Below are 27,577 nucleotides of genomic sequence, written 5' to 3'. Positions count from 1 at the left end.
ACGGGGCGGCCGGGCAGAGGCGCTCCTCACTTCCCAGACGGTGGGTGGTCGGGCAGAGGCGCTCCTCACTTCCCAGACGGGGCGGCCGGGCAGAGGCGCTCCCCACTTCTTCCCGGACGGGGCGGCCGGGCAGAGGCGCTCCTCACTTCTTCCCAGACGGGGCGGCCGGGCAGAGGCGCTCCTCACCTCCCAGACGGGGCGGCCGGGCAGAGGCGCTCCTCACCTCCCAGACGGGGCGGCCGGGCAGAGGCGCTCCTCACTTCTTCCCGGACGGGGCGGCCGGGCAGAGGCTCTCCTCACGTCTTCCCGGACGGGGCGGCCGGGCAGAGGCGCTCCTCACCTCTTCCCGGAGGGGGCGGCCGGGCAGAGGCGCTCCTCACCTCTTCCCGGAGGGGGCGGCCGGGCAGAGGCGCTCCTCACCTCTTCCCGGACGGGGCGGCCGGGCAGAGGCGCTCCTCACTTCTTCCCGGACGGGGCGGCTGGGCAGAGGCGCTCCTCACTTCCCAGACGGGGCGGCCGGGCAGAGGCGCTCCTCACTTCCTTCCCGGACGGGGCGGCCGGGCAGAGGCGCTCCTCACTTCCCAGACGATGGGTGGCCGGGCAGAGGTGCTCCTCACTTCCCAGACGGGGTGGCCGGGCAGAGGCGCTCCTCACTTCCCAGACGGTGGGTGGTCGGGCAGAGGCGCTCCTCACTTCCCAGACGGTGGGTGGTCGGGCAGAGGCGCTCCTCACTTCCCAGACGGGGCGGCCGGGCAGAGGCGCTCCCCACTTCTTCCTGGACGGGGCGGCCGGGCAGAGGCGCTCCTCACTTCCCAGACGGGGCGGCCGGGCAGAGGCGCTCCTCACCTCCCAGACGATGGGTGGCCGGGCAGAGGCGCTCCTCACCTCCCAGACGATGGGTGGCCGGGCAGAGGCGCTCCTCACCTCCCAGACGATGGGTGGCCGGGCAGAGGCGCTCCTCACCTCCCAGACGATGGGTGGCCGGGCAGAGGCGCTCCTCACCTCCCAGACGATGGGTGGCCGGGCAGAGGCGCTCCTCACCTCCCAGACGGGGCGGCCGGGCAGAGGCGCTCCTCACTTCTTCCCGGCGGGGGCGGCCGGGCAGAGGCGCTCCTCACTTCTTCCCGGAGGGGGCGGCCGGGCAGAGGCGCTCCTCACTTCTTCCCGGACGGGGCAGCCGGGCAGAGGCGCTCCTCACTTCCCAGACGGGGCGGCCGGGCAGAGGCGCTCCTCACTTCCTTCCCGGACGGGGCGGCCGGGCAGAGGCGCTCCTCACTTCTTCCCGGACGGGGCGGTCCGGCAGAGGCGCTCCTCACTTCTTCCCGGACGGGGCGGCTGGGCAGAGGCGCTCCTCACTTCCTCCCGGACGGGGCGGCCGGGCAGAGGCGCTCCTCACTTCCCAGACGATAGGAGGCCGGGCAGAGGCGCTCCTCACTTCCCAGACGATGGGTGGCCGGGCAGAGGCGCTCCTCACTTCCCAGACGATGGGTGGCCGGGCAGAGGCGCTCCTCACTTCCCAGACGATGGGTGGCCGGGCAGAGGCGCTCCTCACTTCCCAGACGGGGCGGCCGGGCAGAGGCGCTCCTCAGTTCCCAGACGATGGGTAGCCGGGCAAAGGCGCTCCTCACTTCCCAGACGATGGGTGGCTGGGCAGAGGCGCTCCTCACTTCCCAGACGGGGTGGCCGGGCAGAGGCGCTCCTCACCTCCCAGACGGGGTGGCCGGGCAGAGGCGCTCCTCACCTCCCAGACGGTGGGCGGCCGGGCAGAGGCGCTCCTCACCTCCCAGACGGTGGGCGGCCGGGCAGAGGCGCTCCTCACCTCCCAGACGGTGGGTGGCCGGGCAGAGGCGCTCACCTCCCAGACGGTGGGTGGCCGGGCAGAGGCGCTCCTCACCTCCCAGACGGTGGGTGGCCGGGCAGAGGCGCTCCTCACCTCCCAGACGGTGGGCGGCCGGGCAGAGGCGCTCCTCACTTCCCAGACGGTGGGTGGCCGCGCAGAGGCGCTCCTCACCTCCGAGACGGGGTGGCCGGGCAGAGGAGCTCCTCACTTCCCAGACAATGGGTGGCCGGGCAGAGGCGCTCCCCACCTCCCAGACGGGGCGGCGGCCGGGCAGGGGCTGCAATCCCAGCACCCTGGTAGGCCAAAGCAGGCGGCTGGGAGGCGGAGGCTGCCACGAGGCCAGACCACGCCACCGCACTCCAGCCCGGGTAACACCGAGCACCAGGTGAGCGAGACTCCATCTGCAGTCCCAGTACCTCGGGAGGCTGAGGCGGGCAGAGCACTCGGTGTCAGGAGCTGGCGACCAGCGTGGCCAAGATGGCGAACGCGTGCCTGCAGCCAAAGGAGAAAAAGCAGGCAGCGGTGGAGCGCGCTGGTCTGCGGCGCAGGCAGCAGGGAGCCAAGTAGATTGCAGCCTGGGCCACAGAGAGAAAGAGAGGAAAGAAAGAGAAGGAAGGAAGGAAGGAAGGAAGGAAGGAAGGAAGGAAGGCAGGCAGGCAGGCAGGCAGGCAGGCAGGCAGGCAGGCAAGCCTGAATATTTTCTTATTTGCTCCTTAAGTCCGTTTAAAAATTCCATGGGCCCTTCATCTTTTTCTTGGTGTACATTAAATGCTCAGGAAATATTTTGGGTTCGAGGTACCAATTCCAGAATCCCTTTAATTATCATATTCCTGAGGTCTTTCATGTTTTCTCAGTGGGCTGCATTGTTCCTATTCCACTGAGGGTCCTGGGTTGGGAATTTCTGCTCTGCTGCAGGGATGTTTTGACCAAGAGAGTGTTCACATTCCCAGACTATCATTGCAGGCCTGTGGATCATGGTTCTTTCCTCCCCTGAGAAGAGAATACCTAAGATGGACATTAATTCAGCCCAAGTATACAACTGCAGCCCTAAAAATTGTTCAATGTGATCTGTGACTCCAAAAGGATCATCTGATAATGGTTTGAGTTCCTTTTTCAGATTTCTAACCTCTGAACTAGTTAAGGTGGCATTTACGAAACCAATACCCCCTCCTCCCAGTGGTACTTCTCTTAAGGGAAAAGGGGTTGGGGCAGACCCCTTTGAGGAAGACAGAAAAGGAAAGTTCTGAATATCCCTCCGGTGTTGTTTCATCTCGTGCTGGATTTTCCTGAGGAAAGGATATGTTCGGGTGGCTGCTCAATGGGGATGTGGGGCCACAAGGCCCATGGGGCAGGGTTATGTGGGGGAGGGACTGAGTGATTAGCCTGGGGTGGGGTAGGCGGGGGAAGATGGTCTAGGGGATCCTATACATTGGCATATTTAGATGTAGAATCTGACTTAACTGGGTTGTCCTAGTGGGGTACTGAGTTTGGTTTCTCTTTTACATCATCCTTTAAGGGAAAGGGAAGGACATGTTCCTGTCTCCAACACAGAGCATAATCTATTTCCTCCTGAGAGATTGGACTTTTTTCATTAACATACTGGATTAAGAGTTGGCATATCCAGGCCGGGCGCAGTGGCTCACGCTTGTAATCCCAGCACTTTGGGAGGCCAAGGCGGGCGGATCACAAGGTCAGGAGATCGAGACCACGGTGAAACCCCGTCTCTACTAAAAAATACAAAAAATTAGCCGGGCGTGGTGGCGGGCGCCTGTAGTCCCAGCTACTCGGAGAGGCTGAGGCAGGAGAATGGCGTGAACCCGGGACGCGGAGCTTGCAGTGAGCCGAGATTGCGCCACTGCACTCCAGCCTGGGCGAAAGAGCAAGACTCCGTCTCAAAAAAAAAAAAAAAAAAAAAAAAGAGTTGGCATATCCAATCCTCGTCTGATCCAAACTTTGGCCAAAAGACCGAGGGTCTGAGGATAGGTTCCTTGGTCCAAATAAAACAGCAATATTTTATCATTCATTGTCTTTCCTTGTGTTACATGGTTCTTTCATTATACCTCCAGTACTCTAACATAAGGCCTAGAGGACTGTCAGGGGGAATTTTATTGTCTGCTTGGCCTTTTGTACTCCCTGTCTTACTTGGGGTATTTCCCATTCTGGAGGTTGGTGCCCGTTTCCTAGGGGCTTAACCTCTCCCTTTTCCCATTGGAGGTTTCTTGCACTCATATGAATAATTGCATCGTACTTTTTGGCCGCTTCCCTCGTGGGAATTTCAGGCCCCTCTTAGCATTAGCGGGTCGGTATAATCCCCCTGACTGGAAAACTGCCCTAAGCCTTATAAGGTGACCATGGAACCAAGTCTGGACTCCACACTCGATTCGTGTCCACTGACGTGTCTCAGCCATGCACTTTCAACCTCCAAGTGACCCCGACCACCAAGGAAATACTTTGTTGCCCTAGTAGCAACTTTTCTTACCTTGGTCTGTGCACAGAGTTACCCACTTGCCTGGGAATTTTAAGGCTCCTTCCTGCCCACGTTGCTGAGAGTCCAGATTTATTCCTCACTTCGGGCGGACCCGATCCTCTGCTCCTTGGGCCACCGCAACAAGGTAGTGGGACGTGTCTCACAAGGAAAAGTAATCGCTACCCCTCCCAAAGGAGAATGGGATCCCGGAAGACCCCCAAATTTGTTGAAAACAAGTGCTTAGTGTAGTCAAGAAAAACCAGCACTGAGACAGAAGACTTCCCAGCAAGGCATCTTTACTTCTGCAGAAGGGTGCTGCTTGCGCTGGTTGTAATCACAAGAGCACCCACAAACAAAGCAGAGAAGCGGGTTTTAACCCTAACGCAGTTCCTGTTTCTGTGTCCTTTCCCCATTGGCTGGGGGGTTGGACCGCACAATCTGAGCTGATCCCAATTGGCTAAGGTTTAAACTTTCCCAAATAGGGTAGACGTGCGAAAAAGAAGAAAAAGCGGGGGTAGAATCTGCTTACAGGTTATGACCAGGAAGTTGAGTCTTTGAAGAGGAACTTAGCTGTCCCAACAGAGGCATCTGAGAGGCCTGCAGGAGGTGATGCTGGGCAGTAGGAATTGCCTGGTCCGACGCCCTGGCTGCCAGGGGCCTGCCAGGGATGCGCACCTTTGGGTCTTCCCTGATAAGAAGTGAACTGAGTGTGTCCCTGGCGCTCTGGCAAAAGCCATGGAATGGGCCCACAGTGAGAATTCCAGCTTCGCCTCTTACTAGCTGGATAACCTGGGGAGCCGCAAGACCTCCCTGGGTCTCAGCCCCCGGTACAGTGGAGCCAATGGGAGAAACGGCCTCACGGGATTGATGCGGGGATTGAGCGGGGCACGGGCGGCGGACAAACGCAGGTCATTATACTCATCTCCCCCAGGGCATGCGTCCCAGCACCACCCGCTTCCTCGCTCCGCTCCGGGCCTAGACCCTCCGACTCCGCCCCTGCGCGGGCCGCAAGCAGGAATGCGAGCAGGCCGGGGGCGCGCGGGCCGCAGCCGCATTTCCGGGCCGGCGGGAGCGGGCGGCGGGGGAGGGGCGGTCGGGGCCTGCGCCGGCCGCCGTGTGACGTGCCCCCTCATTTGCATGCGGAGCGCCCATTGGCCACGGCGGCCGCCGGGACAGGAGGCGGGTCCCCTCCCCCTCCCGCCGCAGAGGCGGCAGCAGCTGGGCTCGGTGTAAACAAGTCCAGGCGCCTGCGAACCCGGGCCGGGGGGGACGGCGCCCGCCAGGAGCGCCCCCCACTCCCAGGCCAGCCCACCCCGGCGGACCGGGCCCCGCGCGCCCAGGCGAGGTGAGGCCCGCGCCCCCGCCCAGCCCGCGAGGACTGCCCCCTCCCCCGGCGTCCGCCCCCACCCCCGCGCCCCAGGTGAGCCCCGGGGTCCAGGTAAGGCTCCGCGATGCAGGTAAGAGCCCCTAAGCGTAGAGGAGGCCTCGGCGCCCGCAGGTGAGAGCCCCTCCCCTCCTAGGTGACCCTCCACCTTCACGGCGAGGCCTCCTGCCTCCTCCAGGTGGGGGACACTCTCCCCGATGAACCCCCTAAACCACCAGTGAACCCCACTGCTCTCCAGATGAGTTCGCAAGGACCAACCAGTGCCTACCCGCCCATGCTCCCCCGAAACTGGGAACTGACAGCCCAGCCCCTCCAAAGCCCCTTCCTCCAGCTTCAGCTGCCAGGTCAGCAAGGGTGAGGCCGGAAGCAGGCGGGTGACTCACCCTGGGCTCCTCCGAGCCTCAGTTTCCCCATCGATGCAACCTGAGGCCTCCTCACTGAGTCAAAACCGAGACGCCTCTGGTCCCCGGAGAGGCTGCTGGCTCTGGGGAAAGGAGAGAGCAGCCGAGTGTGACAGAGCGAGTCCCCATGGCTCTGGGAGTGCCTCGCATGTGTGTGGCCCAGGTCCTGACAGCCCACCTACTCCCTCCCCGGCAGGCACTGGGCTCCCTCTGCTCCCCGTGGGCCGCTCCCCGCGTGGGGCCACTGCCCACGGCCCCCGCCATGGTGCGGATTTCAAAGCCCAAGACGTTTCAGGCCTACTTGGATGATTGTCACCGGAGGTATAGCTGTGCCCACTGCCGCGCTCACCTGGCCAACCACGACGACCTCATCTCCAAGGTAACCAACAAGGCCACAGTGGGGCTGGAACCTATAGGGGCTGCCTGGCAGCTCCCCACCGGCAGCCCTGACCCCCTCCTCTCTTCCCACCCTCCCACCCTTTAGTCCTTCCAGGGCAGTCAGGGGCGTGCCTACCTCTTCAACTCTGTGTGAGTATCTGGCCTTCCTTCTTGCTTTCCCTGACCTCTGTTGTGACCTGTGACCCCTGGCATCCTGCTGAGACTTCCAGAGTTACCTGGTGCAGGCAGGAAATTGTGAGCATCATCTCTTGGATGCTGAGGACAGATGCAGTGCTTGGGGCGGGGGGGTGGGGGCTGTGATGGCAGGACCCTCCCTGGGACTGCCCCATGTCCCCACAGGGTGAACGTGGGCTGCGGGCCAGCCGAGGAGCGGGTACTGCTGACTGGCCTCCATGCTGTCGCCGACATCCACTGCGAGAACTGCAAGACCACTTTGGGCTGGAAATATGTGAGTCAGCCACCTGTGACCCCAGGCTAGCCTTTGACCTGACCTTCCAACACCTCCTCCTGACAAGCTGTCACCCTATAGCCTTTCAGATTGCATAGGCCTAGCTCACACAAGTCAGATTGTCTTTTCATCCCTGACCACATTCTCTTTATCTTGCACCTTGCAAGGGCTGTAGAACTTTTCTCTTAACCCATCCCTTCTCTCCCAGGCACTTGGATCCCCATTTGAGAGTTAGGATATAATCAGAGTCACCATTTATGGAATGCTTATGTGCCTTGCACTGTTGTGTGCCTTGCACTGTTGTGTGTCTGGCGTCTATTATCTCATTCAATCACTGCAGTGATCCTGTAGGTAGAAGCTATTATTATCTCTACAGAAGAAGACAGGGAAGCCCAGAGATGTTAGGTAACTTGCCCAAGATCACACAACTGGTAAGTAACAGAATAGGGACCAGAATCTGAGTTGGTTGGTTGGTTTTTTTTTCACTCCAAACCCTTGGTCACCAGCTTATATTGTCATTCAGAGTGTCAGAAAAATTGCCCCAGAGTCCGCAACAACATGGAGCTTGGGTTCACCAGCCTCCCTTTCCATAGCCCTCATTGCCACTGCTGCTGTCCAGGGTTTCATTTCACTACCCTGAGTCTTATTTCCTTATCTCTCAGTGGAAGGTAAAGCCACTGCCTAGCACTCAGGATTGTTACAGGGATCAGATTAGATGTGGCAAAGGAAGATGCTCTTGGGGCACTGCAAGGGACAGGATTCTTCAGGTGTCGCTTGGAGCTGTGGTACCTCTGTGAGGTGGATGCCCCAGGCAGAGCCAGCCAGCCAGCCCTGACCTGAGCTCACTGCTGACCCTGCCACAGATTAGCTGTGTGTCTCTGGACAGGTGGCTTGGCCACTCTGGACTTCTATCAAATAAAGAGCTGGCCGGCCAGGCACAGTGGCTCACGCCTATAATCCCAGCACTTTGGGAGGCCGAGGCGGGTGGATCACAAGGTCAGGAGATTGAGACCATCCTGGCTAACACGGTGAAACCCCATCTCTACTAAAAATACAAAAATAAAATCAGCTGGGCGTGGTGGCGGGCGCCTGTAGTCCCAGCTACTTGTGAGGCTGAGGCAGGAGAATTGCGTGAACCCGGGAGGCAGAGCTTGCAGTGAGCTGAGATTGCACCACTGCACTCCAGCCTGGGTGACAGAGCGAGACTCCATTTCAAAAATAATAATAATTAAAGAGCTGGCCTAGACAAGAGGTCAAAAACTCAAGTGCCAGGCTGGGTGTGGTGGCACCCACATGCCTGTAATCCCAGCACTTTGGGAGTCTGAGGCAGGTGGATCACCTGAGGTCAGGAGTTCGAGAACAGCCTGACTAACAGTGAAACCCCATCTCTACTAAAAATACAAAAATTAGCTCGGCGTGGTGGTGGGCGCCTGTAATCCCAGCTACTCAGGAGGCTAAGGCAGGAGAATCACTTGAACCCGGGAAGTGGAGGTTGCAGTGAGCTCGTATCGCGCCGTTGCACTTCCAGCCTGGGCGACAGAGCAAAACTCCCTCTCAAAACAAAACAAACAAAAAAAACCTCAAGTGCCTGCAAGGCCAAGCAGATACTATAGATGTGTAAAGGGTAGCATAGATTGGCAGGGTTGGGAGTTGGGGGCAGGCTGGGCAAACTGGAGTGAGCATGGCCTACTTATATTTTAATACTTTAAAGTTATTTTTATTAAACTCTCTGCTGTCCAAACATAATACATGTTGCAGGCCAAAATGGCCATGAAGCTACCAGTTTGCAAACCCTGAACTGTGAAATCTTTTAGCCACTTCCCTATCTTCTCTGTTGGAGCCATCATTAGTACTTAAAAAAGTACCTTGGAGTCAGGGAGTTCTGTTCTACTCTGTGTTTGTGAGAAACACGGCCCTGCCCCTCTGGGCCACAGTTTCCTCATATGTAAAATGGGGCCACTCATATCCACTCCCCAACCCCTGTGCCTTGTGGTGAGACTGTTGCTCCGGGGATGACGGTCCCGCCCCTCCTTTCAGGAACAGGCCTTTGAGAGCAGCCAGAAGTACAAAGAGGGGAAGTACATCATTGAACTCAACCACATGATCAAAGACAACGGCTGGGACTGACCCCCGATCCCCGACACATGTGGCTCCAGCCCAGCCTGGCCGCCAGGGAGGGCCACCGGCTTCCCTCCGCCTGAAGGGAGCTCTGGACCCTTAGGGCCCCTGCAGAGGACGGATCCAGCTCCTGTATATATATTTTATTGCATGCACTGTGACCTTGGGGGGAGAACAGAAGGGGGACGACGCCCCCGCACCTCCTGCGATCTGGCTGGCTTGGATCTCGTTTTTAACCCGTTCCTGCCCCACCTGCCCTATAGTTATGGCCTGTGTTCTGCTCTCCTGGCCCCAGTGCACCGTCTGCTCTGTGAACTCCTCCCACCAGGCCCTTCTTACCCCACGCGTGTCTGTCCCCCTCGTTCTGTAGCGTTTGTACATAATAAAACAATGGAGTGGAGACAGCCCAGGCTCGCGTCTAATCTGGGAAGGGGGAGCTCAAGCGGAGATTTCTGCCCCTATAGACCTGTGCGGTTCTGAGCCCCAGCAGGGCATGGGGTAGGCACAGCCGTCCATGCTGGGTCTCCAGGAACTGGGACGGTTTCACTGCCGGCGGACGTCCTGAGCCCACTCTGGCTGCCTACGCCGTGACCTCGGCTCATTTGCGTCTGCTCATCTGCAGCGTTTGGCCGCCGCCTAGGGGCAGCGCCCCAGGGAGGCAACCGCGCCGCCGGCCTCGCAGCCCCTTCGCGGCCGGACTACAACTTCCAGCGGCCCCCGCGTGGTCCGTCCGGCTCCTTCGGGCGCGCCTCAGCGCTGGGCCTGCCGGGAAGTGTAGTTCCGAGGGTTCCCCAGCGCGGGACCTTTTGGGAAACCCTGGCGCGAGGCGTCAGAAGCTGTCGGACTGTGAGCGCCTCCGAAGTTTGGAGGATTGGCTCAGGGTGGAGGTTTTTTTAGCATGGGGACCAGAGAGGACTACGGTGCCCGGGACTGGGCTGCGGCCTCCTCGCGGCCCCGAGTGCCCTGTGAAATCAGCTCAGGCTGCGTCCCTCCAGCCTGCACTTTCCCTCTGGTCATGCTGCTTCCCTCCAGGGCCCGGCCTCCAAGTGAAGGGGGGCGGAGGGCGGTCACCTGCCAGAAGGTCTGGGGCGCCAAGGTGTGTCCCGGGACTCTTGGCTCCGTCCAGGTTCCAGGCCCCGCCCCCCAGCTTATCCCTAGCCGGGGCTCCCCCCCGTGGGAACGGGGACCAGCTGGCCGGAAGCGCCAAACTGCGTCCCTGTCCGAGCCCCGGGGATCAATCAAGCCAAGGAGTTAATTATGTAATGAGGGGGCAGGGGGTCGAGGCTAATGAAGCCTCCCGGGGTGGGGAGGGAGGGGAGGAGGGGACCGTACCCAGGTATCCGGCCCCCTCTCGGACCCCTTCGAGGCCCCAGGGGTCTCCACCCCAGCCCAACTCCAGGGCCCCAAAGAGGGGAGGGGCTGTGATCCTGGATCTGGAAGGGGCTGAGCTGTGAGCTATAAAGGGGGCATCTCGCAGCACCGGGGGCTCTAAGCAGCGAGACCTGAGGCCAGACGGAACTACAACATGTACCATCCACGAGAATTGTACCCATCCCTGGGGGCCGGCTACCGCCTGGGGCCCCCCCAACCTGGGGCCGACTCCAGCTTCCCACCCGCCCTAGCAGAGGGCTACCGCTACCCCGGTGAGCGCTGGGACCAGCTCCTGGGTAGGAGAATAGGGGGGCTGTGGCCCTCGACTGGCTCCTCATTCTTCCCCGGCTTCCAGAACTGGACACCCCTAAACTGGATTGCTTCCTCTCCGGGATGGAGGCTGCTCCCCGCACCCTGGCCGCGCACCCACCTCTGCCCCTTCTGCCCCCTGCCATGGGCACTGAGCCGGCCCCATCAGCTCCAGAGGCCCTCCATTCCCTCCCCGGGGTCAGCCTGAGCCTGGAGAACCGGGAGCTATGGAAGGAGTTCAGCTCTGTGGGAACAGAAATGATCATCACCAAAGCTGGGAGGTGAGGGGCTGGCCAGGGTCCGTGTTTCTGGTGGGGGTCTCTTGGGAAAGGCAGAGTCCCTGGGGAGGGGGCTAGGTCTGGGTGGTTCCCGAGGGGCTAGGGCTCTGCCTAGGCTTAGACTCTGACTATGGCCTGGGGCAGGGGTTACTCTGTGGATGGAATCAGGAGTCATTCTGTGTCAAGGGTTAAGGGCCAGTCTGTGGATTCTGTGGCTGAGTTTAGGGACCAATCTATGGCAAGGGTCATGGGTCAGTCTGGGGCACAGTCAGGAAGTCCCTCTGGGTTATAGGTTAGTGTGTGGCTTAGACCAGCATCCAGATAAGGACAGGGGGTCAAGGGCCAGCCCACTGACCAGCATCAGGGAAATCTGGCCAGGATTGGGGATCAGTATGCAACTCGAATAGGAGTCAGTATATGACTAGGTCCAGGGTCACCCTAGAGGCAGGGACATGGTCAGTGTTTGGCCTTAGATGAGGTCTTTATCTAGGGCAGGAGCTCAAGCCCTAGCATGGAAAGTCCTTGGCCCTACTGCAGGCAGGGTATATTTTTTCTAAAGCAAATTCATCTAAGAGCTGCAGATTCTGGTGCTGGAGATCAGGGGAGGAGAGGAGGGTGGGGACAGGAAGTTCCTAGCAAGAAAGTTAGTCACCCCTGCTTCTGCAAATAGGCTTTGAGGGGTAGGAGTCATGGCTCTGTTCCTAACCTGCTGTGTGACAGATCACTTAACCCGTCTGTCCTGTTTCCCCAAATGTAAAATGAGACAAGAAAACCTTCCAGCTCTAAGATTCTGCCCTCTGGGTTCTTTTTTTTTTTTGAGATGGAGTCTCGCTCTGTTGCCCAGGCTGGAGTGTAGTGGCGCGATCTTGTCGGCTCACCACAATCTCTGCTTCCTGGATTCAAGCGATTCTCCTGCCTCAGCCTCCCGACTAGCTGGGACTATAGGAACACACCACCACACCCGGCTAATTTTTGTATTTTTAGTAGAGACGGTGTTTCAACATATTGGCCAGGCTGGTCTCAAACTTCTGACCTCATGATCCTTCCAACTCAGCTTCCTAAAGTGCTGAGATTACAGGCATGAGCCACTGCGCCCGGCCCTTTTTCCTTTTTCAGAGACAGTGTCTCGCCCTGTTGCCCAGGCTGGAGTGCAATGGTGCAATTGTGGCTCACTGTAGTCTTGACCTCCCAGGCTCAAGTGACCCTCCCACCTCAGCCTCTGTAGTTACTGGGACTATCAGTGCGCACCACCATGCCTGGCTAATTTTTTAATTTTTTGAGTTTCACTCTTTTTGCCCAGGCTGGAGTGCAATGGCGCGATCTCGGCTCACCGCAACCTCTGCCTCCCGGGTTCAAGCGATTCTCCTGCCTCAGCCTCCCAAGTAACTGGGATTACAGGTGCCTGCCACCATGCCTGGCTAATTTTTTTTTGTATTTTTAGTAGAAACAGGGTTTCACCATGTTAGCCAGGGTGGTCTCGATCTCTCGACCTCGTGATCCGCCCGCCTCGGCCTCCCAAAGTGCTGGGATTACAGGCGTGAGCCACCACGCCTGGCGAGATGGGGTCTTTCTATGTTGCCCAGGCTGGTCTTGAATTCCTGACCCAAGAGATCCTCCCACCTTGGCCTCCCAAAGTATTGGGATTAGAGGTGTGAGCCACAGCCTCCGGCCTGCCCTCTGCGTTCTAATTCCACCTCCTTTGATGTTTCTCTGACAGCTCTGGGGAGCCTGTTGCTATGTCTCGTTACTGGTGCTGGGCCCACCCCTGGCCAGTGGGTAGCTCCAGGCCTCTCCTGTCCCCTCCCTTGCACAGGCGCATGTTCCCTGCCTGCCGAGTGTCAGTCACTGGCCTGGACCCCGAGGCCCGCTACTTGTTTCTTCTGGATGTGGTTCCGGTGGATGGGGCTCGCTACCGCTGGCAGGGCCGGCGCTGGGAGCCCAGCGGCAAGGCAGAGCCCCGTCTGCCTGACCGTGTCTACATTCACCCCGACTCTCCTGCCACTGGTGCACATTGGATGCGGCAGCCTGTGTCTTTCCATCGTGTCAAGCTCACTAACAGCACGCTGGACCCCCACGGCCACGTGAGGCCCAGGCTGGCACTCCAGGATAGGGTTGGGGGGTGCTAGAAGGGAGGCCAAGGCTGAGGCGCAGGGCAGGGCATCACTCCCATTTCCTCCCTCCCAGCTGATCCTGCACTCCATGCACAAGTACCAACCCCGCATACACCTAGTTCGGGCAGCCCAGCTCTGCAGCCAGCACTGGGGGGGCATGGCCTCCTTCCGCTTCCCCGAGACCACATTCATCTCCGTGACAGCCTACCAGAACCCACGGGTGAGTGACCCTGCTTGAGGGGGTGGTGGCCCCCTGCCCAGACCACAGTTGCTTTGACCCTGGATGTGTGTCCCCAGATCACACAACTGAAGATTGCAGCCAATCCCTTTGCCAAAGGCTTCCGGGAGAACGGCAGAAACTGTAAGAGGTGGGAGTTGTTCATTCATTTGCTCATGCATTCAACAAATGTTTATTAGTCACTCACTGTGTGCTAGGCACCGTGCTGGACATCAGGAATGCAGTGGTAAGTAAAAACATTCATTCACTGACTCAGCAAATACTTATATAGTACCTGCTATGTGCCAGGGACAGTTCCAGGCACTGGAGATAAATCAAACAAAGCAAACCAAAGCCCCGGCCCTCATGGAGCTGATTTCTAGTGGGGGAGAGTAGACAAGCAGACAAGAGAAATAAATAAAGTGTCATCTGTTAGGAAGCCATTCTAAAGAGAAGAGAGACCGGGTGCAGTGGGCTCATGCCTGTAATCCCAGCACTCTGGGAGGCTGAGGCAGGCAGATCACCTGAGGCCAGGAGTTTTAGACCAGCCTGCCAACATGGTGAAACCCTGTCTCTACTAAAAATACAAAAATTAGCCAGGCATGGTGGCAACACGCCTGTAATCTCAACTACTTGGGAGGCTGAGGCAGGAGAATCTCTTGAACCCAGGAGGCGGAGGTTGTAGTGAGTTGAGATCGTGCCATTGCATTCCAGCCTAGGCAACAAGAGCAAAACTCCCTCTCAAAAAAAAAAAAGAGGCCGGGCGCGGTGGCTCACGCCTGTAATCCCAGCACTTTGGGAGGCCGAGGCGGGCGGATCACGAGGTCAGGAGATCGAGACCATCCTGGCTAACACAGTGAAACCCCATCTCTACTAAAAATACAAAAAATTAGCCGGGCGAGGTGGCGGGTGCCTGTAGTCCCAGCTACTCGGGAGGCTGAGGCAGGAGAATGGCATGAACCCCAGGGGGCGGAGCCTGCAGTGAGCCAAGATCGTGCCACTGCACTCCAGCCTGAGCGACAGCGAGACTCTGTCTCAAAAAAAAAAAAAAAAAAAAAAAAAGAAAAGAAAACTCTGTCTCAAAAAAAAAAGAAAAAAAGGAGAAGAGAAATAAAACAGGAAAAGATAGGAAGGACTGGGGTGAGGTATTAGTAAGAGGCCTGGAAAGGCCTCAGTGGGAAGAAACTTGAGAAAGAGCTGAAGGAAGTACGGGAGGGAGCCAGGTGGGCATCTGGCAAAGCACACTAGGGAGTGGGAACAGCACGTGCAAAGGCACAGGTGGGGCTGTGCCTGTGGCGTGGCTGCAATGGAGTAGGAGTCAGGCAGGGGAGGGGAAGCCAGGTTATGTTGGACAGTAAAGGGTCTGTAAGGCCGTGGGAACTGTTCCAAGTGCAGCCCCTCAGAGCTGGCCTCTGCCCTCAAGGAGCTTCCAGTTTGTCAGAAGTAACAGACATGAACCAAGGAGTCACTCCATCAAATGCAAAAGCAGAACTGTGACGGATGTTATGAGGGAGGGGTGTGTGCTCTCGGAGGTCAGGGAGGACTTCCTTGAGGAACTTGCGCTTGCACTGAGGCAAGGATAGGTTTGGTGGCTCATGCCTGTAGTCCCAGCGCTTTGGGAGGCTGAGATGGAAAGATCACTTGAGCCCAGGAGTTGGAGGCTGCAGTGAGCTGTGACCGTGCCACTGCACTGCAGCCTGGGCAACATAGCAAGACCCCATCTCAAATTTTAAAAATGAAAAGAAAAAGGATCAGTTCAGCCCATGAAGAGGGGACAGAAGAGGATTCCAGAGAGAGGCTGAGAGCAGAGATGGGGCAGAAAGATGAGCTAGGTGAGACCGTGCCCTGGCCTTGCCACTGGGAAGGGGTTTCCATTGTTACTAAACACAGTAGGAAAGCATGGACAAGCTTGAGCAGGGACAAAATTCCAGCTCTGCCACTTTCTAGTTATTTAATTTTCTGGCCTTCAATCTATAAAATGGGTATAATGATGGCCCCTACCTGACAGGGTCCTTGGGAGGGTGAAATGCTTGGCACCGGGTAAGTACTTTTACCATCACCATCATCATCATCACCACCACCGTTCCCCAGGGAGCGAGACGCCCGTGTGAAGAGGAAACTGCGGGGCCCAGAGCCAGCAGCCACAGAGGCCTATGGGAGCGGAGGTGAGTGTAGTCCCGATGGCGATGGGGCCAGGCCTGAGACAGCGATCCTCCCTAGCCCAACATCTCCCTTCCCTCTCCCCAGACACACCAGGTGGTCCCTGCGACTCCACCCTGGGTGGAGACATTCGTGAATCAGATCCAGAACAGGCCCCAGCCCCTGGGGAAGCCACCGCTGCCCCGGCACCTCTGTGTGGTGGCCCCAGTGCTGAGGCCTACCTCCTGCACCCTGCGGCTTTCCATGGGGCCCCCAGTCACCTTCCCACCAGGTGAGTGGGACAGGGGACCAGGCGGGGCTGCGGGTCCCTCTGCCCTGCTCTGACATCCCTCTCTCCATGTCAGGAGCCCCAGCTTCCCAGAGGCCCCAGACTCCGGGCGCTCAGCCCCCTACTCGGCTGCATTTCTGGAGCTGCTGCATGGGCCAGGGGACTCCGGGTACCCAGCGGCTCCGCCGGCGGCACCCTTTGCCCCACACTTTCTCCAAGGGGGCCCCTTCCCTCTACCATATGCCACGCCTGGGGGCTATCTGGATGTGGGCTCCAAACCCATGTACTGAGCCACTGCTGGGCTCCTCTGCCTCCATCACAAACCTCCTGTTCCCTTCCCCCAGCCCTGGAGCCCCCTCACCTCCACCAGCCCCATCCCCCACACCAAATGGCCGCCTTGGGCCTGCCCACCCCCCACCCCAACTTCACACCTTGATTTCACTCCCACGCCTCTCTGGCTTCAAAGCCCAACCAAGGCTGCTGGGAGTCCAGCTGGGGCCGGCTTCCCCTTCCAGGCTCTCACCTCCGTGTGAATGGAAGGGGCTCTGCCTGGCCAAATGGGACCACAGACCAGCATCCCCACCTACCGGGCCTCCCCGTGGGCTCTGGGGGAGGCTCAATCCCCACCCCCCCAAAACCACTGGTGCAGGCCACACCAGTTTGTTGTTCTGGGACCAGAGTATTTTTGTTAATAAAACCCAAAAGCCATCCATGCTCAGGAAACATTGGGCTCCTGTGTTTGGCCCTGGGCGGGGCTAGGTGAGCAAAGGCTTTGCTAAGAGACCCAGGCCCAGATCTAGACCTGTGTTTCCAGCTGCCTGACCTAGCACAAAATCCACCGGCTCTCTAGGCCCATCTCCTCTTCAGGAAAATGGAGAAATCAGAATCTTATGATGCTAGCTGTTAATAAGATAAGGCTGACATGAGAACAGAGCCCTCTCCCTAGCGCTGGGGAAGCCAGCAGACAGCGGCCCCTGGAGGCCCTGGGCAAGCTGACTGGCCCTCCTGGCAGGTCGGGGCCCTGAGGCAGTCAAGGCCCTGACGTCCACCCCAGGTCCCAGGCCAGCAACCCTGTGCATTTCCAACCAAGTCTGGCACAAACCCAAAGACCATTTTTCTTCTTTTATTAGAATTTTTTTTTCATTTTTTTTCTCAAAATTTTTATCTAAAAACAAACAGAAAAAAGAAGGAAAAAAAGAAAAAAAAATTATTGGAAACTTCATGGTTCAAGTGGGGAGAGAGGAGAGGAGGAACATGGAGCTAGGTCTCCAGGCCTCTCCAGAGAAGTCCTCACCCTCGAAGCACCCTCTTGGGGGACAGCAGAGCCAGGACAGCCCCCCCATGCCCAGCCTCCGTCTGAGGAAGAAGGCAGTCACAGTGGTCCGAGGGCCAGAAGGGCTGGAGGGGGCAGGGGCCGGGGGGTCACAGGAAGTAGTCGGCCACGGGCTTCTTGGAGGGGATGCCCCGTGTCTCTTGGGGAGCAGCCTCAAAGATGATGAAATCTTTCTGGAGATGCTCGTCCAGCTCCAAGATGGCTGCCACATTCCCACAGCTGGAAGGCGGGGCAGCAGGGTCAGGAGCAGCTCGGCTCAGATGCCCGCCCCTCCCAGCCCGGCCCTGCCGGCTCACCGGTAGCAGTAGTTGGGTGCCGACCACACAGTGAGCACAGTCTCATTGAAGTGCCACTTGTAACCTTCCATCACCAGTTGGTGGGCACGGCAGATCATGTCAATGTCATTGGCTGCGTTGAACTGGGCCACCACGTCACTGCCAAATAGGTAGCCAGCCCCTCGGGGGCTCACGCCCCAGCCTGTGGTGTCTGATGGGGAAAGGCAGGGATGGAGAGGGATGTCCTCAGGCTTCTCTGGCTGCCAGCGCTGCCCCTTGAGGGTGAGCAGCCTGGCCCCTCCCCAAGTCCGCCAGAGGCCCGTGGGACCACAGCATGGGGCCTGAATATGGTCTGTGGGATGGTGGGGACCAGGACAGCAAATGTAGGGGCAGATAAGCTCCAGAGGAGAAAGAACACCCAATGGCTGGGGCCCCCTCATAATCACAGTGATCATACAATCCCTGTCCAAACAGCACACAGGAGTGAAAGGGGCACTCCTAGAGACAGAAGGGCACCCTGTGTTGTCACAGGGAGGTCCGGAGTGGCTGTGGCGCAGTGGCTGCATGTGTGTGTCTGTATGTGTGCGGCTATGATGAAGCAGAGGCCTCATGTGCGTGTGTGTGGCTATGATGGAGCAGAGGCTGTGTGTGTGTGTGTGTGTGTGTGTGTGTGTGCGCGCTGGAGCAGAGGCTGCCTGTGCATGTGTGCCTGTGTGTGTATGTGACAACAGAAACTCTGGCTGGTCCTCAGAAGACCTGACTTTAAATCTCAGCTCTGCTCTACACTAGTGGAGAACCCACAAAATGAGGGGTCTCAGGGGGCTACCATTCTGGGGTTCTGACCTCTGAAGAAGCTGCTGTCATGTTCTAAGGCCCCTTCACTTCAGGGAGCAATGACTTGGTTGTCCTCCACAGCCCTCTGGGCCATGCCCCAAGCCACTGTGTGCTCAAAGCATCTGCCATGCAGGCCTCCCTGCTCCTCCTACAGGGTTCCAGCCATTTGGCAGGTGGAGGACGGGTGCCAATGAAGACCAGCCCTGCTCCCTCTCTTTCCCAACCCCTCCTGGCTGTCCCTGCCTGCCCCTGCCCACATGCCCTCACCTTCTGGGTCAGACCAGAGGAGGTCACACATAGGCCCATCATGAGGCACCTCTTGCTTTCGGTCGATTGTCCGAATCTGATCCAGGGTCTGGATGGAGGGGGAGAGGCCCCCGTGCACACAGAAGATCTACGGGGGAGAGCAAGGAAACAGGGCGGGGCTGAGGCCTGGAGCCCCCCTGCTCTCCCCGTCCCATGGAGCCCTGGGCTGGCCTACCTTGCCATCGATGATGGCTGACAGGCTGAGGTAGTCGAAGATCTCGGTGCAGTAGCGCCACACAGTCACCGAGCCGTACTTGCGCAGGCACTCATCGTAGAAGCCGTAGACCTGCGTGATCTGGCGACTCTCATGGTTGCCCCGGATCAGTGTGATGCGGTCAGGATAGCGAACCTGGGGGTGGCCACCAAGCCGGGGCTGGCGCCTAGACGGTCTCTTCACACATCCCTCTCTGACCTCCTCATGCCCACCAGCCTCATGCCATCCTCACAACCACTGCCCAGCAAACTCCTGGCACCTCTCGCCTAAATCGTGTGGCATCAGCCACCTCCCAGGCTCACAGGACCCCTCCAGAGAATGTAAACCTGACCCATCCACATAAACTATGAACCTAATGGCTCTTCTTTCACCTGCCAGACACAGACCAGGTCCCTAGCAAGGCACCCAGGCCCTTTGTCATCTGGCCCCACACTGCCTCTCCCACCAGTGGCATCAATGACCTGCCACATTCACAACAGTGAGCCTCTGCCCCTCCCAGAATGCTGCCCCGCTGGCCTCACCCCCCATCAAGTCTCTGACCACCCCCAAAAGCAGAATCGGTCCATCACCAGTGACACAGCTCCAAGGTGGGGCTGGTCACGGTAGGAGATGAAGGTGGAATGCACTAAGACAGGCCCGTCCCGAGGTGGCCCAGGTTGGGGGTGCAGAAGCCGGGGACTGCCACCTTAAGTGCCAGCAGCAGGAGGAACGTTTCGACGCTGTAGAAGCCACGGTCCACAAAGTCCCCCATGAAGAGGTAGTTGGTCTCAGGGACGTCGCCACCTACCTGTGGGGAAGTAGAAAGTTTTGCCCTGTACTAAACGGTCCCCTACCTCCTACCTGTTTCTGTCTAGGGGAGGCCCTTCTTCCACAACCGCCCATCCAACTTGGGGCCCCTTGCCCCCACTCCACGCCCCAAATTAAGGCTCCCACCCTCGATTAAAGGGGTCTTCCAGTCATCCCCACCATTACATTTCACAGTGTTGGCCACACTCTTACTCTGAACAGCTCTTTGAGGTCATAGAATTGTCCATGGATGTCGCCGCACACCTGGGGAGCAGGAAGAGTGGGGTTCGAACTCAGGCAGTGGGAGTTGCCAGGGGCTACCCTCCAAACACCCGCTGCTTTAGTGAGCTTTAGGGAGCTTTATCACTCTTGGCTGCACCTCTACTTCCTAGGACCAAAATTCTCCCCTCCCACCCCAAGTCAGTCTGGTCTGGAACCATACCCACTGTCCTACGCTGAGTACCAACTATTCTGTAGGCAAGAGCTAGAACTAAGTCCTTCCAGGTAGATGACCCGGCCCCCTCCTCTCTCTACTCTCCACAAAGTACCTAGAATCAAGTTACTAACACAGAGCCCTGGAGACATGTGAGCAGAATCACTCGCCAAATAGGAGTCCTTCTGCCCTGGCCAAGAATCTCCACTAACAAATCCAAAGTCCCTTCCCGCAACCCCTCTTTCTTTTCTTTCTTTCTTTTTTCTTTTTTTTTTGAGACAGAGTCTCCCTCTGTCACCCAGGCTGGAGTGCAGTGGCCCGATCTCGGCTCGCTGCAATCTCCACCTCTGGGGTTTAAGCGATTCTCCTGCCTCAGCCTCCCAGGTAGCTGGGATTACAGGCACGTGCCACCATGCGTGGCTAATTTTTGTATTTTTAGTAGACACGGGGTTTCACCACGTTGGCCAGGCTGGTCTCGAACCCCTAACCTCAAGTGATGTGCCCACCTTGCCCTCCCAAAATTCTGGGATCACAGGTGTGAGCCAACATGCACAGCAACCCCCACTTCTTTTAGCAGTGCTCCGTTGAAGATGAAGGAAAGGACAGATACAAGAGGCTTAGGGGTGGGCTTATAGAGCCCTAAAGAGGAAAGCCCATGTGCCTGAAAGACCAGGCCTGGCTCTGCAGGGACAGCAGGTACTCACTGTGACTGGCGAGTCCACCCTCTGCACGTTGCTCTCCTCTACCAAGATCTCTCTGGAGACAGGAGAAGACCAGGGTCACCACAGCCAGGCCAGCCCAGCCCAATTCCTGACCTTTTTTGGGGGGAGGGGAGGATATGAGGCGGTCCTGGAAGCTCCAGGGGGCAGGAGTGAAGCGTACAGTCTCCCCAAAACAGGCTGACCACAGCCCTCCAGCATGCAACACCCTTCCGTGGCTCCCTGCTGCCAAAATGACAAAGTCCAAGCTCTTATCCCAGCGTTCCAGGCCTTCTGAGCAGGCTGGGACTTTTCCAGCCCTGACTCCCCCTGCTGCTCCCTCTTCCGCATCCAGGACTCACTCCTGGGAGGCGGATCTCCCCATCCTCTCCACAGCAGAGCTTAAGTCACTCTTGGCCAATCACAGAGCCCTTCTCCCAGGCCTATCCAGACACAAGGGTAGGTGCCCAGGGCAGGCCCACAGTGGATGCGCCTTCAAAGTGATGCACTCTTGGCCGGGCGCGGTGGCTTATGCCTGTAATCCCAGCACTTTGGGAGGCCAAGGCGGGCAGATCACGAGGTCAGGAGATCGAGACCAGGTGAAACCCCGTCTCTACTAAAAATACAAAAAAATTAGCTGGGCGTGGTGGCGGGCGCCTGTAGTCCCAGCTACTCAGAGAGGCTGAGGCAGGAGAATGGCGTGAACCCGGGAGGCGGAGCTTGCAGTGAGCCGAGATTGCGCCACTGCACTCCAGCCTGGGCGACAGAGCGAGACTCCGTCTCAAAAAAAAAAAAAAAAAAAAAAAAAAAAAAAAAAAAAAAAAAAAAAAAAAAAGGAGTTCGAGGCCAGCCTGACCAACATGGTGAAACCCTGTCTCTACTAAAAATACAAAAATTAGCCATGCGTGGTGGCGTGTGCCTGTAATCCCAGCTACTAGGAGGCTGAGGCAGGAAAATCGCTTGAACCTGAGAGGTGGGGGTTGCAGTGAGCTAAGATCATGCCACTGCACTCCAGCCTGGGCGACAGAGCAAGACTTAATCTCAAAAAAAAAAAAAAAAAAAAAAAAAAAAAAAAAAAAAGTGAGGTGCTCTTGCCATGTGTTCAATATTTCTTTACGACTATGAGGACTTAAATATTTTTTATTTCTCCTTGCGGTGCAGTCTACTTCTACTTGAGTGAGCAGGAAATGAAATCACTTTGCCAGGTAAGACACCCAATTTTTTTTTTTTTTTGAGACAGAGTCTGGCTCCACTGCCCAGTCTGGAGTGCAGTGGCGCCATCTTTGCTCACTGCAAACCTCTGCTTCCTGGGTTCAAGCAATTCTCCTGCCTCAACCTCCCGAGTAGCTGGGATTACAGGCATGTACCACCACACCCAGCTAATTTTTCTATTTTTAGTAGAGATGAGATTTCACCATGTTGCCCAGGCTGGTCTCGAACTCCTGACCTCAAGTTATCTACCCACCTCTGCCTCCCAAAGTGCTGGGATTACAGGCGTGAGCCACTGCACCCAGCCTATAGATACCCAATTCAAGCAACACTATATTTCCAAATTTTGCCTGGTAATAGCAGCAGTGAACATTCGAGCTCGTATTGTGTGCCAGGAATGTTGTTAAGAGCTTGGCAGGCAGGTACTATGACAATTCCCGGTACACAGATGAAGAAATTGAAGCACAGAAGGAGGCTGGCTTGGTGCCAGTGACACAGGTGGGATACGAACCAGGGAAGCCTGGCTCTGGGGTCTGATTCTTTATCAAGATATTCTGATGTGAGAGGCCCAACTTGCCTGGCCCCCCTCTTTCTGCCAATCTCTTCCCTTAGAATGAGTTTCCTGAGCTCAGTGGACAGGAGGATTCACTTATGCCCCTTGCTCTGTATGGCAGAGGCAGCACAAAGGAGGTCTGCCCTGGCTTTCTGGGAATGGAAGGTGGCACTGGTGGTGGTCCGAGGCCACACCAGCACCCGAACTCTCCCACCTGCACTGCTTCTTGTGCTGAGCATCCTTCCCCATCAACTGCTCATAGTGACCTTTCCAACAGACTGGGGAGGTTCTCTTCAGCCTCACGTAACAGTAAAGAAACCGAAGCTAGGCCAGGCGTGGTGGCTCACGCCTGTAATCCCAGCACTTTGGGAAGCCAAGGCAGGCGGATCATGAGGTCAAGAGATTGAGACCATCCTGGCCAACATGGTGAAACCCCGTCTCTACTAAAAATACAAAAATTAGCTGGGTATGGTGGTGCGTGCATGTAATCCCAGCTACTTGGGAGGCTGAGGTAGGAGAATCACTTGAACCTGGGAGGTGGAGGTTGCAGTGAGCCAAGATCGGGCCACCGCACTCCAGCCTGGGTAGTAACAGCGAAACTCTGTCTTAAAAAAAAAGAGAAAGAAAGAAAAGAAACTGAAGCTTACAGAAAAGCGGCAGGGTCAAGGTCAGCAAGCTGGAGAGTGGCTAAATTGGAACCTAGAAGCCCAATTTCCTGAGAATTTATGCCAGCCCCTTCCACAGACCGAGTGAAAACCTGAAGCCCAGGGAGGTCACATGCAGGGCCCGTGCTCTCTGCAAAGCCCCCCTCAGTGCCGGCACAACCCCAGTGTGGCCTGGAAATCAGGCCCAGATTCCAGCCCCAGTTCTGTCACTTGCAGCACTTCCCCAGCCCTATCATGACCTGCCTGCAGTAATGGCTACCAGCGCAGCAGGCCCTGTGCCCGGATACCCGGACTCTCAACTGCATGTCATTATCATTTCAAAAAATCAGAAAGTGACTTGACGAGGGTCATATTGCTTTTAGGTGACAAAGCAAAGATTCATACTGAAGACCACCTGATTCAAAAGCTCAGCTCTTCTACTGTGCTAATATTTCTAGTAGCAGCAATTTCAGCTCAGACACTGCAGACCTCTGTGCTTCCACAGGTTTCATCTGCATGTCTGTGCCCTCTAGGCAAGCTGGTGCTCTTCACACTACCAGCCTCAGCCTGGGTCTCTGGTGGGTCCCCAGGAGGCCATAACCAGGTATCAGAGCTGGCCCTGCTTCAGACTGAGCCTGGGACAACAGCGGCCAACTCAGGCCTTGGCCTAGTACCTCCTAGTTCCATTCAGTTTCAACTGGGCAGGACCCTCCACCCCTCAGCCTTCCATAGCTCCCTGCTGCTTCACACCCCACTTCAAAATCTAAATGCCTCTGCCTGGCTCTCAGTGACCACGGAGCACAGACAAAGACCTGGATGCAAAACTAACTTCTCCTCCGACTAGCTGCGTGATGTTGGGCAAGACATTATCTACTCAGAGGCTCAGTTTCCTCTGCTATGAAATGGGGCTAAGTACTCAGCCCACCCTGCCTATTCCTTAGGCTGTTGCGAGGAGCCATGGAGACTGAATATATAACTTCCTGCTATTCTGCAAACTCCAGCATGCTATGCAAGCTTTGTCTACCATCACCACCACACTGATCCAGGGCCTGTGAGGGAGATAAGACTTCGGAGTTAAAGAATAGTGCCAGGCAACAAACAGGTTTAAGTTCCTAAAAATGCCAATCAGGACTGAGGGAGAGAGGACAACTAAATATACCATGGGGCTGGTCTGGTCAGCTAGCAAAACAGAAAAGCCACAGACAGGTGGCGAAAAAGAGGCCGACCCTGCTCATCATCCCCTCACAGGCCCTGTCTGGCTGCAGGGAGTCTATGTGAGGCAGGGCCAAGCAAAGAGCCTGAGGGCCACAGATTCAGGACCCAGCTCTACCACATCCTCGGTGGGTGACCTCAGTCAAGTCACCAGACCTCTACGAGTCATGGCTTCCTGTTCGATAAAATGCAGCAAATGATTCCAACCTCACAGGATTGCTGGGGGGAAGAGATGGATGGAAGTTTTTTGCCAGTACAGGGCCAGGCCAATAGCGGCCCTGTAAAGGACAATGTTTACTGGTCAATAAACATAGGGTAATTCTGCAGGCTCTTCTGCCACAATTCTCCAGCCTGGTAGAAGCCACAATCACAAAGTTCCCCAGAGGAGGCAGGTAATTAATTAAACCCCTGACTGTTCCCCATGCATCTCAGGGCCTCCACTGTTACATTCGTCCTGCTTGGAATGCCCTTCCCTCACTGGCCCTGCCTCCATCAGCTAGCCAAATTATCTTCATCCTTCAAGGCCTACCTCCACTCAAAAGCCCTCCCTGATGGCTTTAGCCCATCTCATTATTGCCCTCTTCCAAGAGAAATAGAATACCTGGTGATTATCAAGCATGTATGCTGCACCAAGACACTGTGCTAACCTCATCTCAAGCACCAACTCACTGAATCTTTACAATCATCTTATTAAGTACTATTAATTCTGCTTTACAAATAAAGACACCTTAAGATCACTAACACAGCTAGAAAGCGGCAGAGTTCGGATTCAAACCTAGAGCTATCTCACACTGCAAAACCTAGAAACTTAAACCCTACATCATCCTACTTCCCACATAACTCTGAACTGGCTTCCCTCCCTATCATGCTTAATTCTACCCTGGCTTACTTGCTACGATTTCTCAGGCTCCCACCCTGAACGTGAATGATCCAACTCCACCTTTTTGCATTATGGCCTGAAAAAGGACAGGACACTAAGAGCTGGCTTCAGACCCCATTCCTTGTGGGTAACTTTGAACATGAAAGTTCTCACCTGTAAAATGAGTACAATACCACCAAACTTTAAGGGTTGTTGTTGGAATTAGAAGACTTTTATAAATCACAGGGTCTTTAACTTTCCTGTCTGAAACCTTTGGTTTTTGGCTGACTCTTTTACCACCTCCTTATTCGAGGCCTGTCCCACAGTTCGGCCCCCCTCCAACAAGCTTCCGTCCCCCGACAGATGGACTTGTTTCCTTGAGTTTCCTAAGTACTTTATGTAACACTCTTGTTCCACTGGAAACACATCGTCTAATAAACTTTAAATGTCTTTATCCGCTCTTATCTTCCCCGAGCAGGCTAGCTTTTCCTCGAGGGCAGCAGCTCCATCCTGCTCCTCTCTGGGAAAGCTTCCAAAACAAGGCAAGCCCAAAATTCTCAGTTGGGTTTGCCCCAGGCCAGAACCCGTGGGCGGCGGCTTGGCCTCCCTTCCCCAGGGCCAACGGGCTCACCTGGCCTTAGCGCACAGGGCCTTGACTTCGCTCTCCTTGATGAGCTCGCAGCGACGCAGCTGCTCGATCTGCCGGTCCAGGTCGCTGATCTCCGCCATGGCCCACCCCCGGCGCGGGTCAGAGTCGGGGCCGCCGCCCCCTCCGCACCGCACAGGGGTCTCCTGGGAAAGGCCAGGACGAGCCCGCGGATCAGAGAGTCCGTCCGGGGCCGGGGCGGACAACTGGATTCTAGAGCTGGCCCGGCTCCCCCACCCCCGCCTCCCCTCACATCGGCCCCAGGACCCCCCGGCGTCCCATGGCCTGGCCGCACCCCCGCTAACGCCCGTTGAACCCCGCGGTCCTGCGCTAAGGACGGCGACTTAGAGGAGTCTCGCACTATTACCGCCGCTGCGACTCCGGTTCCGGCTCCCCGGCTCCCTGCCTCCCTCCTTCACTCCGCTTTGGGCCGCCGCCGCCGCCGCCTCTCCTACTTCCGGCCCCGCCGCGGAAGCAAAGGGAGGCCAGTTCCGTCGAGCGCCGGATGTGGCGTCATACACGCTCCTCTCCTTTCGCAGCGACCCCTGCACCACTTCCCCAGCCTGAGATCGAGAAGGAGCTGGAGGAACCCGGTGGCAGCCAGCGGCAGTTTTGTGGGCTCTGCCGCTGGGCGATGTGGAGGCTGTTAGAAACCCTAGACCAGTCCCCTCCCATTTCATTTGATAAAAATGTTTAAACAACTGTCTTTCTTTTCTCTTCTTTTCTTTTTTTTTTTTTTTTTTGGAAATTTTCTTTTTTTTTTATTAATTTTTTGCATACAAAAACAATAAACATTTTCTAAAAATACATACAAACAAAAAGATGCGTATCAAACATATTAGGAAGGTTGCACATGGGAAGTCGGGGAATAGAAATGGGGGTGGGAGTTAAAATAAATGAGAGAGGGACTTTATATGGATCAGTGATAATAACTCAATCCTCTATTTGACAAAGAAGAGGGAGAAGGAAGAGGAAGAAAAAGAAAGTGGGATAAAGGATCAGAAAGGGAGGAAAATAGAAAAAATTAGAGTATGACTCCAGGGTAGACCTGTTTTGTTGTCATTGAGTTGGTTGGTTGGTTTGTCTGTTGTATTCTTCATGTTTCGCCAAGTTGGCCAGACTGGTCTCGAACTCCTAGCCCGAAGTGATCAACCCGCCTCGCCCCCCAGAGTGCCGGGACCACAGGCGTGAGCCACCATGTCCAGCCCCCACATTGCTTCTGGCCTCCGTGGTAGACCTCCCAGACGGAGCGGCCAGGCAGAGGAGCTCCTCACTTCTACCCAGACACGGGGCGGCCGGGCAGAGGGGCTCCTCACTTCCCAGACGGGGCGGCCAGGCAGAGACGCTCCTCACTTCTTCCCAGACGATAGGTGGCCGGGCAGAGGCGCTCCTCACTTCCCAGACAGGGTGGCCGGGCAGAGGCGCTCCTCACTTCCCAGACGATGGGTGGCCGGGCAGAGGCGCTCCTCACTTCCCAGATGGGGCAGCCGGGCAGAGGCGCTCCTCACTTTCCAGACGACGGGTGGCCGGGCAGAGGCGCTCCTCACCTCCCAGACGATGGGTGGCCGGGCAGAGGCGCTCCTCACCTCCGAGACGATGGGTGGCCGGGCAGAGGCGCTCCTCACCTCCCAGACGGGGCGGCCGGGCAGAGGCGCTCCTCACTTCTTCCCGGACGGGGCGGCCGGGCAGAGGCGCTCCTCACTTCTTCCCGGACGGGGCGGCCGGGCAGAGGCGCTCCTCACTTCTTCCCGGACGGGGCGGCCGGGCAGAGGCGCTCCTCACTTCTTCCCGGACGGGGCGGCCG

General features: G+C 57.0%; 3 protein-coding genes across 9 annotated transcripts; 2 read left to right on the top strand and 1 right to left on the bottom strand.

The window, feature by feature from the left end:
- Positions 1–5,487: 5,487 nt before the first annotated feature.
- YPEL3 (yippee like 3) lies at positions 5,488–9,461 on the top strand. 2 transcript variants are annotated; one of them, XM_055297641.2, is made up of 5 exons: positions 5,488–5,652; positions 6,289–6,471; positions 6,577–6,620; positions 6,831–6,939; positions 8,977–9,461. In XM_055297641.2, exons 2-5 carry the CDS (start codon positions 6,355–6,357, stop codon positions 9,064–9,066), a joined length of 360 nt encoding a protein of 119 aa, XP_055153616.1. In that variant the 5' UTR covers positions 5,488–5,652; positions 6,289–6,354; the 3' UTR covers positions 9,067–9,461. The 2 variants fall into 2 exon arrangements, with proteins under 2 accessions (XP_055153616.1, XP_055153614.1); XM_055297639.2 differs by lacking the exon at positions 5,488–5,652 and having other exon boundaries at positions 5,752–6,471.
- A 943-nt stretch (positions 9,462–10,404) lies between these two features.
- TBX6 (T-box transcription factor 6) lies at positions 10,405–16,494 on the top strand. Its single transcript, XM_055297620.2, has 8 exons — positions 10,405–10,700; positions 10,784–11,018; positions 12,829–13,096; positions 13,200–13,346; positions 13,424–13,494; positions 15,435–15,508; positions 15,591–15,774; positions 15,848–16,494. Exons 1-8 carry the CDS (start codon positions 10,583–10,585, stop codon positions 16,059–16,061), a joined length of 1,311 nt encoding a protein of 436 aa, XP_055153595.1. The 5' UTR covers positions 10,405–10,582; the 3' UTR covers positions 16,062–16,494.
- Positions 16,495–16,878: 384 nt separating this feature from the next.
- PPP4C (protein phosphatase 4 catalytic subunit) lies at positions 16,879–26,253 on the bottom strand. Of its 6 annotated transcripts, none has more exons than XM_055297630.2 (9): positions 26,141–26,253; positions 25,759–25,919; positions 20,657–20,708; positions 19,733–19,783; positions 19,419–19,520; positions 18,695–18,868; positions 18,481–18,607; positions 17,401–17,590; positions 16,879–17,323 (listed from the first exon to the last, which is right to left on the bottom strand). In XM_055297630.2, exons 2-9 carry the CDS (start codon positions 25,854–25,856, stop codon positions 17,194–17,196), a joined length of 924 nt encoding a protein of 307 aa, XP_055153605.1. In that variant the 5' UTR covers positions 25,857–25,919; positions 26,141–26,253; the 3' UTR covers positions 16,879–17,193. The 6 variants fall into 6 exon arrangements, with proteins under 6 accessions (XP_055153605.1, XP_055153606.1, XP_055153607.1 ...); XM_055297631.2 differs by having other exon boundaries at positions 26,135–26,251; XM_055297632.2 differs by lacking the exon at positions 19,419–19,520.
- Positions 26,254–27,577: the final 1,324 nt, after the last annotated feature.

The sequence above is a fragment of the Symphalangus syndactylus genome, chromosome 11, assembly GCF_028878055.3.
Source record: "Symphalangus syndactylus isolate Jambi chromosome 11, NHGRI_mSymSyn1-v2.1_pri, whole genome shotgun sequence".
NCBI lineage: Eukaryota > Metazoa > Chordata > Mammalia > Primates > Hylobatidae > Symphalangus > Symphalangus syndactylus.
This window is presented reverse-complemented; position numbering and strand designations above follow the sequence as displayed.

Excerpts from the sequence above, each read along its gene's own strand:
- YPEL3 (XM_055297639.2), top strand. The coding sequence starts at position 6,220 with ATGGCTCTGGGAGTGCCTCGCATGTGTGTGGCCCAGGTCCTGACAGCC. Across the intron at positions 6,472-6,576 it reads ACGACGACCTCATCTCCAAG|TCCTTCCAGGGCAGTCAGGG; the intron begins GTAACCAACAAG and ends CCCACCCTTTAG. Across the intron at positions 6,621-6,830 it reads GCCTACCTCTTCAACTCTGT|GGTGAACGTGGGCTGCGGGC; the intron begins GTGAGTATCTGG and ends ATGTCCCCACAG.
- PPP4C (XM_055297630.2), bottom strand. The coding sequence starts at position 25,856 with ATGGCGGAGATCAGCGACCTGGACCGGCAGATCGAGCAGCTGCGTCGC. Across the intron at positions 19,521-19,732 it reads ACCTCAAAGAGCTGTTCAGA|GTAGGTGGCGACGTCCCTGA; the intron begins GTAAGAGTGTGG and ends ACTTCCCCACAG. Across the intron at positions 18,869-19,418 it reads TCCTGCTGCTGGCACTTAAG|GTTCGCTATCCTGACCGCAT; the intron begins GTGGCAGTCCCC and ends GGCCACCCCCAG.
- TBX6 (XM_055297620.2), top strand. The coding sequence starts at position 10,583 with ATGTACCATCCACGAGAATTGTACCCATCCCTGGGGGCCGGCTACCGC. Across the intron at positions 10,701-10,783 it reads AGAGGGCTACCGCTACCCCG|AACTGGACACCCCTAAACTG; the intron begins GTGAGCGCTGGG and ends CCCGGCTTCCAG. Across the intron at positions 13,097-13,199 it reads CGCTGGACCCCCACGGCCAC|CTGATCCTGCACTCCATGCA; the intron begins GTGAGGCCCAGG and ends CCTCCCTCCCAG.